Source organism: Poecilia formosa, unplaced genomic scaffold (assembly GCF_000485575.1).
Source record: "Poecilia formosa unplaced genomic scaffold, Poecilia_formosa-5.1.2 Scaffold3, whole genome shotgun sequence".
In the NCBI taxonomy this organism is placed as follows: Eukaryota; Metazoa; Chordata; class Actinopteri; order Cyprinodontiformes; family Poeciliidae; genus Poecilia; species Poecilia formosa.
The window spans coordinates 5,039,693-5,056,251 of NW_006799942.1; the positions used below are offsets into that span (position 1 = coordinate 5,039,693).

Genomic DNA, 16,559 nt, shown 5'->3' on the forward strand with positions numbered 1-16,559 from the left:
TACATAAAGTAAAAGGATAACATTACAAGCGCCCAGCTGTTTGTCTGTTTCCACTGATATTCTGACCATTGCAGAGAGGTAATGTTATCCTAAGTCATTGAGTCTGAAAGGTCTCCATGTCATAACCCTAATGCTTAGCTCTCTTTACAGGCACTTTGTCAGATTTAAGCCAGGATTCTAACTGAGTTATTCCAATAATAAATGTTATTTTAACCTGAAGAAACACGTTGGTAGGATTAAAAGATTATTTCAAACTTAAATTTCAATAATTCTGAGCTCAACTAAGTCTGAAATGTGGTTATCTACCCTTTGCACATATGTTGACAGAACCAGTGTTTTATGCGTCTTTTAAAACAGGGCACACAAGCAAAGTTAATGACTGCCCACGGATTCACGTAAAACATTTGACAGACTGGAGACAGGGAGATACTGTACATGTAGCCATGAACCAGGACAAGTTGTGTTTCTTTAACTATTTTAATTTGTCACTTTAAGTGCCTTCTTTTTCCCGCTGTTTTAGATCTTTAATGTGTATTGCAAATCACGCTCACCCACTGACACATCGTATTCTGTATGTCTAACATGCAAACACTCGGACACCAAGAAACCCAACAGTATTCTGGCGACAATAATACACAACTCAGTACAAATTGATTAACAATAATTTAAATTTACCAGCAGATGAGCAACGACAGCAACTTTAACCATAATGAAATATTTTTACATGAATGATGCATTATGTTCTCTACATCGCATGTAAATTTAGATTCAAAATGTTCATGCCTGGCATGTTTCGGTTTTATTTTTAACACCACNAAAAATGCTTAAAAAGCATAAATGAAGGTCCAACATATATATCACAGCTTAGTTTGACTTCAAAATATCTTGTTTTTTTATTATTGAATCCACTTCTTATTTGAACATTTGTATACTTTTATAAAGAAAGAAGAGAATAGCTCACCTTCTGCGTCACTTTTTTCCAGTCAGCTTTAAAGATCAAAGCAAGGAAGAAACCCGTCTGGATGAAAACACAAATTAGGAGACCGAGCCACAAGCCTGAAAAGACAGATTAGCACATATGACAAATAACTACTGCGCTCTTAAGCAAGTTTTGATTTAAGTAAAGGAATGTAACCAAATGAGTTAACTGAATTTTATTTGAGATTTTTTATTATTGAATCAAACTGAAATACTCATCATGACAGTATTTCTGCTCTTGGGCCTGTTTTTGTATCTATTTAAAGTAACAAAACAAATATTATTCACAGATACAGTAAGCTTCAAATCCATTGTCTGAGTTACTTTAAAGAGCTTTTGCCTTCAGTTAGAAGATGAAATCAAAAAGTCTGAAATATGTGTACATCCAACACGCTTTCCTAAGGCTTTTTATGATGTTCCTAATTGATTAACAAAGGAAATATTAACAGAGACTATAATCATCTTATTTCACAAGTCAGAGGAGTGATGCTGGTCTGTGTAGGTCTGATTTAAGTGGACAGCAAAAAGCAGGAGGCAAATTGTGGAAGAAAAATTATGAATGCTTGGAAGAGTGGTGGATGGACTCACTAGACTTTCCAAATAACTTTGAGCTTAAATATCAACATTGAACATAATTCCCAATTTATTTCTTAGGAGCCGGTCATTCAGTATGCATGTACTAACAATTGTAAAGAAAATGCAAGAAAATAGGGCAACATGCTGATTAATGTAAAGTAAATTTAGTGTGACTGCATGCTGCAGAGTGATGCTCGAAATCTCAATTATTGTTTCTGCCACTATGAAATTATCATGAAGGAATCACTGAATGGATTAAATCTGACCTTTAAGCATCCGTCTGTTTGCTTTATCCAACAAAAATGCATTTCTGGCACGGATAACATTTGATAAAACTGATCAAGCTAAACACAGGCACCCTCTGGAGGAAGCTCAATACAGCCACTTGTATCCATGATGTTATTGTTTTAGTCGGGATAGCCACAGATGAAGGTTGTAAAATTGATAGGCCAGTAAATCAACAGAGCTACCGTTCAGCTTGGCTCTTTCTTTGCCCCAACAAACTAGGGTGACGCCCTCATTCCTGCAGACAAAACCCCAATAAGTCTGTCCATCGTCTGTACGACAGCAAGATTTTATTTATTCATTTGCGACGTCTCTGACTCAGATGGAGGATTCAACCTGTTTCCAGTTGAGAATCGTGTCTTCAGGTTTCACTCTCTACAAGGCAGAACCCAGACGTGTTTCCAGTTTACTGTAAAAACTTAAGGTGGTCGTTATATTTTAATATCCAAAAAAGAGGACACTTGGCCCAGTCATAAAACACTTTGGTGAAACAATCAACATGGGTATTGGTCAATGTCAGTTATTTTTTAACATATCAGTATCGGTCCAATAAGCAAATCTGCGCCAATATGAACAACCAATTTTATTTCCATCTTGCTGCCATTTGTTTGTGTCTAGGGGGCAGATTATGTGTTACTTATTGAGCCATGTGACAGTGATTGTGATGCAGGGCAGGATTGTGGGAGATTACACAGAAGCAGAAAGCATCGGGCAATATATCTAATTCTGTCATGTTGGTAAAAAACATTGCCATAGTAGCAGTATCAATATCAAATATCAAATTTGGTGCATCCCGAACATTTTGTCTTTTGTAGCTTAGAAAGTTGAGCAGTAACAGCTGTGTGCACAGTTCACCTTGCCACCCATTTGTTGTGACCAGAACAGTATAAAGTACATTTATTTTGTGTTTTGTCCATAAAGCATCTTGCCTATAACTGAATAAAAACCAACCACTAGGAAATTTTAAAAAAGGCTGTGGTATTCCATGTATCGCACTAGTCAATTTAAGTATGTCTATTGGTCAAACAATGAAAACCTTGACTTTTTCAACAATAACAGAAAGCTGCTGGATGCACTGCACAGAATGTCAGCATGTCCGGGGAAAACAGGATTTTTGGTTAATCCTAATTTAAGGTTCGACACAAAACACCCAGCTGTCTCTGCACCAGTTGCAAAATGTTTGGACAAGAGCATATGCAGGCATTTTTGATGTTGTGATGTGGTGATATGGACAGAAAAGATTATCAAGAACAAATTACCTAATATTCGCAGCTTGGCCCAAAACATCAGTGCTATTCCGACAGGCAGGCCGATGAGGTAGTAAAATATCAAATTTGACACGGCTGCGATTTTCTGCATCCCACATCCAACAAGAATCCCTGAGCAGACACACTGAAGGATCCCAAAAAATATTTAAAAGAACATTTAATTGATGGAAAAAAATTCAAATTAAAATAAAACACAAAAGTAAAACATACCAGAAGAGCATCAAGGAACTGAAGAAATGTGTAAACTGTCAAGTTGTCTGATACGAGCTGCACAATTTTGCTGCAGAAGACAAGGTGAGCACATCAAGACAGAGCTGCTTATTCACTGCATGGGAATGAATGTGTGTTGGCTTGAAGACTCACTCGTCTGAGGTAAATATGTAGCCAATGACGGACTTACAGCCAGCGAGGATGAACCCCTGGAACAGAGCCAGCACTCCTGTGGTGCAAAGAAAAGATACGACACTTTACAAATTATTCAAGATTGGTGTTAAGAGACGCGCAATGATCATAACCATCATATGTGTTGGATATAACACAAGCGGTTTCCTTCCAGTAGGAATGTGTCAGAGCTGTTTAATTTTTGAAAATGTCTTTTGCTAACATTAATTCCACTTTTTGTCAATTTCAAACCACAAACTATAACTATAAACTGTAACTTTAGAGGTGATCATGTGACAGACCAAAACAAAGCATCATTGAGTTAGCTAAGGGGGATTTGTTTAGTCACACATTTCACAAATATACAGAAGATTGACAAAATAAAAGCAATAAGGAATCCAATTTGCAGTTTGCTGGAAGCCTTTCAAGGAACACAAGAAATATGTGGAATAAAGAAAAGTCATACGTGACAGAAAACTTCGACTGACCTCACTCTGAATGCACCACAGTAAAATATGGTGGTTGTAGCAGAAGAAACTGGTTAAAGTTGAAGAAGATGAAGCTAAACACTGAAAGACCCTTTAAGTCAAGTTTCTTTATGTAGCATATTTCAGCAAAGAGGCAGATCAAAGTGCTTTACATGATAAAAACATGACGCAGTAACTAATCATGTTGGGAACAGCAAACGAGCCGTTTTATCGAGCACAAGCATTAAAATCGTCAAGAGTAATCATCAAATACACATCAAATGTATCAATCAATGGCTGATTACTTGTGCATGTCACATGTTTTTAAAGCAATGTATTGGATTCTTTCTACTTCAAATGCATGTAATAAGTATCTTCATACCTGAAAGAACTAAGGCAACTTTGCAGGTGATTATGGCTCTTGATGTGTTCCCGGCTCCCAAAGCGTTCCCCACACGCACACAGGCTGCAGCGTGGATACCTAAAGGAAACTGCAAGAAAGCATATGTTATTCAGTCCAGGTTATGTTTGTAAATAACCCCGGTGATCATTTCTTTCTAATGATGCGTACCATGTATGTTATGGCTCCTATTTCTACCATCAGATGCTGGGCAGCCAGGTCATCTTCTCCAAGCCAACCTAAAAATAATCAAAAGTTTTGGGTTTGAGTATAACAGTTTGGGAAAGAGCATGTCAGCAAGTGGAACAGATATTACTAGACTGGAGCAAAACTAAATCAATACATCATAACAAGTAGGATTTACCTTTTTCAATAAAAAGAATGTACAAAAAAAAATTTCAGGATGATGCATCTATCTGACAATTTAACTGTGAAGAGTTAATATGTGTGCAGGTGAAGCACATTTCTAAATAAATAAATTGAGCCAATATCATAAATTTACTTAATTCTTTTAGTTGAGTTGTATCCCATGAACAGACTTGTAATTGACAGATGTAGGTGTAAAAGCAACATACAATGATTAAAATGTTTTTGTTTCTTTTATTGTCTGTATGTATAAATCATATTAAGGATTTCCACAGGCTGGGAATCATTGCTCCATTCCAAGAAACCAATTTACAGAAACTCTATCAGGTCTGCCAAGACGATTTTGAAGATATCCTGTCAAAATTGTGATGCGATTGTGTAAAAGAAAATATAAAACACAAACCTGCAAGAAAGCCTCCAACCTCCCAGACCCACCACTCAAAACAGATCATGAATGCGCTGGGAACGGCCAGCTTCATGTAGGAACCCCAGCCCTGCAGACATTCAGTGGACCAACCTGCAAAAAGGTTTATCCAGATTCTTAGAAAAAAGCACGACTCCATTAACCCAGATAAATATCTGTAATATTTTTTAATCTGTCAGGATCTTATATTTTAATTTTAGACATTAATTTTGATTAACAAAATTAACTAAACTTGAGGAAAAAAATGTATGACATTAGAATAGTTATAAAAAAAAACATTTTTTAAATAGAAATCATATTTCACGCTCCATAGAATCATCTGGAAAACAGTAGATAGTCAAACAAACCTTTTACAAGGAAGGAAACTATAAAATGTATCAATGGAAAGTTAGGCGTAAGGAAAAAATGGGGTAGAAAAGATGTATTAGCAATGGTTATAACTGCAGCTTTTACTCATTTCAGGTTTTAGGGACAATCACAACGTCTGTGCTGCAAATGGAGTCAATGTTTCAAGAACCAAAGTACACAGATGTATCCAGGACATGAGCCACAACCATTTTATTTGTTATTTATGGATTTTCTACCCAGTGAATGGAAAACAAACATGTTTTAACCAAACATTCACCAGACACAGACACACTCCTGCGGTTTTTGTTCAATTTTTTTTTTCTTTGTTGAAAGAAACTGATTTGGAAAAAACTTCTTTCATCTGATTTTGTAATATTTTTTTTTTCTGCTTATATGAATGATTGTCATTTTGGTCCTTAGAATACCAAAGTTTCCACTTAACTTTACAATTTGGTCCGTCTGGTTGTGTCATTTTTAAATATTAAATGATTGATAATTTGATCAGCTACTTGAGTAGACTTTTTACCAAATACTTTCTTACTCTTACTTGAGTAATTTCTTAGACAGCTATTTTTTACTTTTACTTGAGTAAAAATATGCTGAAGCAGTTCTACTCTTACTTGAGTACAAACTTTTGGCTGCTCTGTCCACCTCTGAGTCTCCATAGTCAATGCAGAAGAGCTGAAAGTCTTTATTAGCAACTCAGCAGATCTGCATGCTGATCACCTCCATGCCACATAACAATGGTGTAATTCAGGCAAAACAGTGAAAAAATTGTTTCACTGTCTTCAATCCATAATCATCAGAATTAACAGAAATAAAGAATCCAAGTATATTTTTGTGACAGTCTATTGATAAAAGAGCCTCTTGATCTTACCTCCCCATGTCTGCTTATAGAGCTTCTTCCACCTGATGTAGCCAAACAACAGAAGGCAAATGATGATCTGAGAGAGGCTGTTGGCAGCCGCTGATCCACTGCAAACACACACACACGACAGAACGGATTTATTTCTTAATCTGGTTTACGGCAGACGGTGTAAAGATGTAATTTTACAAGTGTATCTCTGCAGAACCATACAGAGGAAAAACATACACTGCGACTTGCACATAAAGGGACGGTAAGATCATTCAATAGGCCCTTAGCAGGTGTCCCTGGTTGATATGGAGCAAGTGGGGAGACGCGACCCGAACAGGGAGGCCCGATTGGTCAAATTGCTGATGAATCAAATGTTTGTACAGCTGGAATCTGGAATGAGCCGTAACATTTCTTTCTTGTCTGTTTTTGCCCTATTCTGACCCTTTCTCTCTAAATAAAGATCAAAAATAATAAACGTCAGTGAACTGCTGACTCGGTGTGAACAAAAAACAAATTACCCTTCAAAGACAAATTATAAGATAAAATGTAGAAAAAAATGCTTCTCTTGAATGCATACCTTCCCTTTCTCTTTGACTTCCTGCTCTTTTCATTTATTGATTATTATGTATTTTATCTGTTCTCACTTCTGAGGTTTGATACCATATCAGTCGATACAAAGTCCATCAAAATTTCAAAGGCAGGAAATGTTAGGCACACTTACATTACACCCAGCTCGAGCACAGAAATAAGAAGAAAATTGATCCCCAAGTTCAAAATGTTGGCTACTGCAGCTGTGTACATCTGGGGTAGAATGATCCCCTGATAGATACAAAAATATAGAAGTTAGAATTAGAAAGGAAGTCTGCAGTGACAATTTTCAAACACTGGCTGGCCATAAAACTTGAAAAACAGAAAAAAATAGCACATGTATAAGAAAAATGTACACCAAAGAAATTATCCAACAAGATTAAATATTAATGGATCATTTAGTCAAATATATCATAATGATCAAATCTGATAAACCAGTCAGGGAGGACTATCTTCATGATGTCTGACATCATGAAGATAGGTAGCAAAATGGAAAGTTTAGTAGAAAACTGTTGCACCAATAAACTAGGTAAACCAATAAAATAAGTAAAAGGAAACAAAAACGGGATCAGAGAAGAAATACAGTTAAACTGTCAAAACAGGTTGAAAGGTTTTGCCTTAAAAAGTTTCCACAAACTCAGATTTTGAGATGTAACGTAGCTGAGCAGAAAAATACTTTTTCCGGGAAAGTACCTGGTTTTGTAGATAAGAAACCTGCAGCTGATGCAAAAACATAGCCTGGAACAAAAAGAGACAAAAGTCAGTTTTTATATGACTGATCTCATATATCTCTTGGTGTGCAGTATCTTTAAAACATTACAATTTTATGATGATCTTGAGACCTATGATTCTCAAATGTCTTATTTAGTGTTAAGTGCATAAGTAGGTAAATAAAACAGTACTGTTTTAATGTCATATATCTTAGAATAAAATATGAAATACATGTAAAGTGGGATGAACTTTGGAAACTAAACATTCAAGAGTGAACTCTACAGTCAGATTTTAGGTTAATGTGCTTCAGGAGGTAATTCAGTGTCCTTTGATTCATATTTTTTGTGACGCCTCCAAATTGCGGCAAAGTTTTTAAATAAAGCAAAATCAGTGGTTAATTAAAAAGCTTTAAATTCATAGATGGCAAGAAGAGCTTGGTATTCCACGTCTTTGTTATTTTTGTTGAAAGTCAGCCATGATGAAAACAGTTTACCCCGCAGCATCGACTTTTTAAAAGGAAATTGTGTTTCTTATCCATCTCAGTTGAATAATTGCATTATTCAACTGCTGGATTGTCTTAGTTCATTAGAAATGAGAATGAAAAGATAACCAGGAATGGCAGAACTATCAAGCCAACAAATTCCTAATATTCTAAGCTTTACTTTGTTTTTAAGCATGATCATACAGCCATGGTAAAAAAGAAAGTGCACCCGTCAGTTCAGAAGATTTAATGTATGAATGAGCTGGCTTTCACCTGATTCTGCATATTCTTTTCTTTTTTTTACAAATTTAGCATGGATGTTTGTATTCTTTTTTGTATGAAACCACACACCACAGACTCCCCTATATGCCACTGCAGGAAACCTAAGGACACCCGCAAAACTTTGGACACATGCAAATTGTGGAAAGCCCTACAATTTAAATGACAAATGATTTCTTTTTCCTATTTCTAACCCCAGAACTATCTTAGCATTCTGTCACATCCAACTATAAGCTCCAGTGTATTCATCTGGCATGTTGTGTGGTTGACCAGCAAAAAGTATTCAGACCTTTTTACTCGGGTAACAGGGACAATTACATCAAGTACAATCAATTACCTTCAAAACACTATCAAGATATGGACGTCTACTGATTGTCAAAACAAGCAATGATTATCGATCAGAAAAGCAGCTAAAGCCACGTCTCTATTACCAGGTCCACCATAGTTCCTCCTCATTTTTCATAAACACCTCAAGCCGTGTGTTGCACGCAAGGATTTGATTGACAGCTGACTGCATTCATTGATTGGCACATGATTTACGTCACTAGATGAGCAAAGTGACGGAAACTCCTCTAACAGCAGCATCTCCACCATCATTTTCAGGCCATATAGTAGCTGATGAGATGGCGAGCTGCAGATTGATAATTCTACCGTCAAACCTTCAGGTCCAAACCTTTTTATCTATTGTGGCAGAAGAGCACATACATTGTCAGCTGAACCAAGCAGCTCACAACAAACAAATATATAGAGAGATTGCTGGCACCCAAGGATATATGTGCAAAATTACACCATCTGAGCTTCAACCACAATCCCACATTCCCGCTCATGTTCTTGCTCATATTCACTCTCACATTTAGTGGAGCTAAACTCAACTTGGCAAGAACCAAACCAGACATTAACCAGTTAGATTGAGACTAGACAATGGAGAATGGGTTTAGGAGTCCCATACTAAACCTGAAGGAGCTGCAGAGATTTACAGGTCAGGTGTTGAAATTTGGAGCGTACGGAAGAACGGCAAGAAGTGTTGATACACTTGAAAGTCGTTGAAAGAAAATTCACCACAAGCTTTGTATGAAATAGAAAGCACGTGGAAGAAGGTGTCCTGTCCAGATGAGACCAAAGTTAAACTTTTTGGCCTCAATATGAAAGAATATATTGTGGAAAGCTAAAACAGGACGGCACGTTGACTACAACTTCCCCACTGTGGAACATTTTTGGTAAAACTGCAGCTTTTAGTACTTCTGTTGAATTGCTTTACTGGCTAAATGCATAATTTTTAAATATGTATTTAGTTTATATTTAAATATAAATAGACAAGTTCAGTTTATTGTACTCACTGGAACAGCAGGAAGAAACGCCATCACGTAAAGGTGGGCAATTCTGAAATGTTGCAAAAGAAAAGAAAAAAAAGAAACACTTTTCAATAAGTGCCATAAACACAGTTAGATTTTTGACTTTTCATACCCTGTTTCTGCAGAATGAAAATTATGTTTTCAAATCAATGCTTTATTGTGTTTGTAAATGTAATAAATGAACTAAAGAGATAGAAATCTTCACTTGGGGTCTTACTAGATTTCGTCCACTGGTAAAGGTAGAAAGCTGAATAATAAACTGCTTAAAGATAATTTAACTGTCAGCCTTGGCCTTGAAGATGAAGATAAGCCTTTTTTGTATTTTATGTTCTAAACCACAGTTTATCCCAGACAGAGTATAAAGATATCAGAGCTGCAGGATATACCGGGCCACTTCATGCTCTTGCTGAAGAAGGAGCAGTAAATTGTGGGAGTTGACAAGGAGAGCCCAGCAAGGCAGACAAAACATCAGCAGGATCAGGGTGCTTTTCTGTAGAATAACTCCCACACGTTTCATGTTCCTGCTGCCATATGTCTGCAAAACAGAGACGTTTCAGTGGCTTGTTTCAAGCACAATAAATCACCGACGGAGCGCTCGGATCACCTGGGAAATGAGAGTATCACACGCCATCGTCAGGCCATAGCCCGTTGCAGTTGTTGTCACGTTGATCATCTAAAGCAACAGACAACAAAACTCAGTTATGAGATGTTTCACGTTAAATCTGATGTTCACGCAAATATCTAGATTTTGCCTACAATTAAAAGATGTTTTGTGATCAACTTTGCAAACTCAGTTTAAGTTTAATACAAACTACTCAGGGTTAGAAGAATAGATCTTACGAATACACATATGTACAGTAATGTGTAAATACAATAAATATGGGAAGTTTTAAATTGTTTGTTATATTTTAAGAGAGTAGAGGCATGTCAGCAATTATTTATAAAATTCTCAATACATAAAGTAAAAGGATAACATTACAAGCGCCCAGCTGTTTGTCTGTTTCCACTGATATTCTGACCATTGCAGAGAGGTAATGTTATCCTAAGTCATTGAGTCTGAAAGGTCTCCATGTCATAACCCTAATGCTTAGCTCTCTTTACAGGCACTTTGTCAGATTTAAGCCATGATTCTAACTGAGTTATTCCAATAATAAATGTTATTTTAACCTGAAGAAACACGTTGGTAGGATTAAAAGATTATTTCAAACTTAAATTTCAATAATTCTGAGCTCAACTAAGTCTGAAATGTGATTATCTACCCTTTGCACATATGTTGACAGAACCAGTGTTTTATGAGTCTTTTAAAACAGGGCACACAAGCAAAGTTAATGACTGCCCACGGATTCACGTAAAACATTTGACAGACTGGAGACAGGGAGATACTGTACATGTAGCCATGAACCAGGACAAGTTGTGTTTCTTTAACTATTTTAATTTGTCACTTTAAGTGCCTTCTTTTTCCCGCTGTTTTAGATCTTTAATGTGTATTGCAAATCACGCTCACCCACTGACACATCGTATTCTGTATGTCTAACATGCAAACACTCGGACACCAAGAAACCCAACAGTATTCTGGCGACAATAATACACAACTCAGTACAAATTGATTAACAATAATTAAAATTTACCGGCAGTTGAGCAGCGACAGCAACTTTAACCATAATGAAATATTTTTACATGAATGATGCATTATGTTCTCTACATCGCATGTAAATTTAGATTCAAAATGTTCATGCCTGGCATGTTTCGGTTTTATTTTTAACACCACGATTTTTGGATGTAATTATTAATGTTTTGGAGTTTACCAGCCAGAGTCCTGTTTTGAATTTACAAGACTGGTAGCTAGCTCATCATTAAAATACCAATGGAAACATAAAAAATGGTCAGTAATTATAAGAAGAGTTTGATTGCTGAAATCCCCCCATCCCCCAAAAAAAGTTCCTCCTGTTATTATTGTTTTGTTATCTATGGAGCGACGCCCTTCTCATCTCCAATGAGAAACTTATTAGAGGACTTAAAACATTAAAACGTAAAACATTAAACCTGACCAAACCACCTTGAGCTTTGCAGTCACAAACTCATTGGAGAAAATATTTCAGAAAGAATAGTTTAAAAAGAAGTTCAAATTAATTTTTTTTAATTTGAAGCAAAGTATAAGCTGGTGTCTTTTTGTCAGTCTATTTTTATATATTAGAAAGTTTTATGTAATTCCACATGTTAAGAACACATTTATTTTTTTTTAAACTTCATGTCCTGTTTTAAATACACCAGTCAGGCAAAACATCATGACCACTTTTTGCTGCCAAAGCGGCCTTAACATCTCCAAGAGGTGGGCTTCACCAGAATTCTGAAGGTGCACTGTGGTATCTGGCGCTAAGATGTTAACAGCTGATCCTTTAAGTCCTGCAAGTTGCATAGTGGGGCCTCCACTGGTCAGTCTTGTGATCTGACCAGTCCACTGATCAGCCTTGTGATCTGTGGAGCCCCTTGATCCACTGGACAGAGTTCTGATTAATTTAACGGCCTAAGTCCATATATTAAGTCTTTGTGCTTCTCAAGCTATTCTTAAACCATTGTTGTTTTGCAGCATTGCTGCTTTGTGTGCGGAAAGAGAACCTTCAGGGAAAATGTTTGGCTTCCAGCATTGATTAGGAAGGTCATAAATGCCGAAGTAACGCTTATTTAGCTGGTTTGCTTTTTTTCCCATAATGCATTCTGGTGCCCTGTGTTGCCCAGCTGGGTGTTTTTGGTCTATTTAACCTTTGAATGATCACTCTATGGAGAGGTTGAAAATTGAGTAAACCTTATTTTCGTAAATAAATTGCATAAACTGACTCTTTCTTTGGAGGAGCTCGAACAGGAGAGCATTCACACAAGAACTTTCACAAGTCTGGAAATCATCATTGCTTGCATTAGAAGCCCTTTTATGTCCTACAATAAAACTGAAATCTTACTTCTCAACAAGTCTTGATCAAAACAAAGAAAAAAAGAGAACAAACTGGAACTGAAAATAAGCATAATTCTCTAAACTTTATTTGATGACATCTAAAAATCCACAGATTGAATCCTGTCAATAAAAAGATGCATTCTGTCAAGAACTGATAACAATTCAAACACCTGAGATATTTTCTAATCATCTAACACACACACACACACACACACACACACACACACACGCATGCACACGCAAACTTTATGGCATTGTTAATCTGCAAAAGAACAATTTCATACCGCTGAGGCAAGGGCATATCCAGCCAACTCTGCATTTCCAATGTGACCGCAAAAAATGGTGATAACAAACGGCAGGAGAAAGTTCAGAATCCGGGACAGCAGCTGTAGAAACACAGTTTGGACTGATTTAGCTACTGCCACTAACTGCATCCAGGCAACTACAAAATAAAGAAGTTAGATAGCAGTGGTGTGAAATCAGCAGCCATGAGCTAATTATGCCCCTATTTGATAAGCAGAAGCTTTTTTTTTTTTTTACTTTCAGCACACATAAAATATTCGCAAATGATTGCACTATTAAACTGGGTTATGAACAGCACATCACACAGTAAATCAAATCAAGTAAAGTCACTCCGATCGCAGCTTTTTGCAGATTAAAGAGCAACACTTCAGTTTCCGTCTACTCACCAGGGGGCCTGTGAGTCGTAAGACGTGATAAAGTTCCTCTCTGTAGGCCAGAGGCAGCCAACGCTTCACACACCCACACCAAAACAGCTTGGAGCTGGCAAATGTTGCCCCCTCATCCGCAGGAGGCGCTTCCATCTTGGCAGCATGAACCCCAGCAACGGGTTCTGCACCCTGCAAGGGGGGTGCGGGTTCCAGAGAGCCCGGCCTCTCCATTCAAGCACAGGGAGAGAAGACAGGACAGGAAAGAAAAGCTGCAGAGCAACTGAGGGAGGGAGGGAGGGAGGGAGAGAGGGAGAGAGGGAGGGAAAGAGGGCAATGGTAGGGAGGGAGACGGGGGCAAGAGAGTTGGCCTATGTGTTCAGCACAGGCACTTTTTGTAAGTTATTGATTGCATCACACTGTTTGCAGGAGGAACAAAAGAGAATGAGTGACAGAAAGAAAGAAAGCAGAGAAATAAAAAAAAACAGGTGAGTTGATGGGATATTCATGAGGATTGATTACATATGTCTTGTTCATTTTCCTGACAGGCAAACAAAAAATGACAACAACAACAAAACAAAGAGTCATTAAAGTCATGTGAACTCTGTGCCTGCCCTTCAGGTTTACGCCGCTGACGGAGGGGTCACATCAGGGCTGTGGGAGGCGGGTTATTGTTGGGGGGCAATGAACAGTGGATAAATGTTTGAGTTGGATACACACAGTGAGAAAGCGCCATGCTTTCAAAGCGCCTGTGTGGGTTTGTATGAGTGGTCTCTGAGCCCTCCGCAGTAATCTGATGAGGAATGCTTGTTTGTTGCTCATATGCAAGGAGCTACATTGACCGACTGCAAGCTAAATCATATTTGTGTTTTATCGCATATCTTTTGCTCTTTTTTCCATTTTATTTTGTTGCACAATGCATTAGACGCTGATCTTATCTCACGCCAAGTGTACTTTGTCCACTGCCTGGATGCCTGCGTTCTCCCTCAACTCTAAGAAAACGAGTCAAATGAACATGCAAACTTGCTCTTATCCATGTTTGCTGACTGAGCTCTGGAATTTCATAGAAACGTGTAAATGTAACTTTACCTGATGCTGATGAACAAGTTCATTCAACCATGCAGCATGTAGATTTAGGGGACGGTGTTTTCAGAACTCATATTAAAAAATGTACAATGTATGAGTAAATGATTTGTTTATACACTATGTGCACAGGTTGCAAGCATACCAGTTGTGCAATGTAACATGAAGAGAGCATTCTTCTCAAGCCATGGATGTGTCGAAATTACAGATGATCTTTGACCTCTGATGAAAATAGGTAGAGATTTCCTGAAAAGAGAAATGTAGAGCTTGCAATGGCATAAGGAAACACAAAGGTAACAGACAAAGACATTTAAAATGTAGAAAACTAAATAAATTGGGCACACATGCTCAGCTAAACCTCAATGAAGGGTTTTGGATTTTTATTCAAAGTAATTTAAGCTGGTAGAAGTTTAATAACTTCTTGTTTTTGATTAGACAGAGAAAAAAAAACACAAAAAAGTTGACTTTGTATCTATGCATATACTCAAATATATATTTCTCCTTTTTTAGTCAAATATCTTTCTGGAAATAGAAGTGCAGGAATAATCTCTGCCAGAGTTGGCCAATGCCTCACCCTAGTGGGTAAGCTAGAAAAAGCTCCTGGAAACATTTACAAACAGCACTCATAAAAAAGCATTTCAGTTCTGTGTGAAGAGATAATGACGACACTTTGTATTATTTTACAACTCCATTCAACTGAAGGACAATAAATTCAAGAAAATACTCTTGTTAGGTTTTTCAATCTGGAACATGTCATTATTTGCAGATTTTAAAAATAATTTACGTAGAAAAACCTCTTGCTGTCATTGAAGTTGACCAACAACAAGTCAGTTAAGTGATTAAGAAAAAGCCCCTGGAGGGATTTTCAGAAGTTAATAGGGAAACAAGAAAATAGCTTGTACCAATTTGAAGCTTTATCTTGTGAATGTGATTCTTCAATTCACAAATCTCTCCGACTGGTTCATTTGGGATGAACCACAAATCCACAGTTTCTCACTTCCTGCACAGATTTCCCTGCAAATAATCATTACCCAGTCAGCGCAGAGTGACTCTGCTGTGAATGTGTTGTTAGCTGCTGCTCTTCTAAAGAAGTTTTAGTTTTCCACAATCCAATCAAACAACAGGAAAAGTAGGTATGTTGACTCCACTGTGCAGTTTTTACAGTTCAGATAAATTTAAGTTCTGGTTGGCTGATGATGATTGTGTTGGTCTTTCATAATTAGATAAAGGAGAACAAAGAGAAAGCTCTCCTTCATGGACTTCTGTTAGAATGAAGACAAAGTTGGAGTTGAAACTAGAAAAATTGTCTAAGAAGTTGAAAACTAAATGTTTCATCAAGTGTTAAACATTTCAGATAATCTTAAAATGGCATTTGATCCCTGTTCCTGGTGGGATTGTTAACTTGTTTTGTTTTTAAGTATAGGTTAGTCATTCTCTTTATCTTTACACTTTCTTGCAAAAAAGAAAATATAGATGGATTATGAAACTGAAATAGGACACAGTGCATTTTCATTTGCAAACATATACTCTCTGCCCATGTTATTAGGTACACCTGATCAATTTCTTGTGTGTTAAATCAGAAAGGTGATGGTAAATTGCACCAAAATTGCTCACAGACAGATTGAGGGTTGTGGGAGCATTGTGTCCTTGTCTGGATTTCAGCTGCCTTCAGCTTGTAGGGTGAAGATTTGGCTCTACCAATGGGAGCCATTGATTTATTATGCCTTTATCAGTCTTCTGGGGGATACTTCCTTTGCAAACTTTGGTCTAAGCATCACAGCCTCCCTGGATGTTGCTGCTGACCATTTCCACCCCTTTATGACCACAGTGTATCCATTTTCCTAAAGGAACATTCTGTAGCAAATGCACCATTTCAAAAAGGTCAAATGATCACAAACAGGGTTTCTTGAAAATGATGAGTTTGTTCCACCTCAGTAGCTTTCATAGTCACCAGAAATCAATGCAATAGAGCACATTTAGGATGTGCATTACATTTCAGGTGTGCATCCAACAAATTGGTGTGATGCTGCTGTCACGTCAACATGGACCAAAATCTGAGGAATTCTTCTGACATCTTGTTTCAAAATGGTTCTTTTAGATT

General features: G+C 37.2%; 1 protein-coding gene across 1 annotated transcript; it reads right to left on the minus strand.

Annotated features, from left to right (window-relative positions):
• Positions 1-916: 916 nt before the first annotated feature.
• Positions 917-13,661, minus strand: LOC103140868 (multidrug and toxin extrusion protein 1-like). The gene is made up of 15 exons (XM_016673719.1): positions 13,397-13,661; positions 12,992-13,093; positions 10,365-10,433; positions 10,147-10,295; positions 9,746-9,788; positions 7,631-7,675; positions 7,071-7,168; positions 6,371-6,468; positions 5,125-5,238; positions 4,527-4,594; positions 4,338-4,446; positions 3,471-3,546; positions 3,318-3,387; positions 3,099-3,231; positions 917-1,056 (listed from the first exon to the last, which is right to left on the minus strand). Exons 1-15 carry the CDS (start codon positions 13,607-13,609, stop codon positions 935-937), a joined length of 1,509 nt encoding a protein of 502 aa, XP_016529205.1. The 5' UTR covers positions 13,610-13,661; the 3' UTR covers positions 917-934.
• Positions 13,662-16,559: the final 2,898 nt, after the last annotated feature.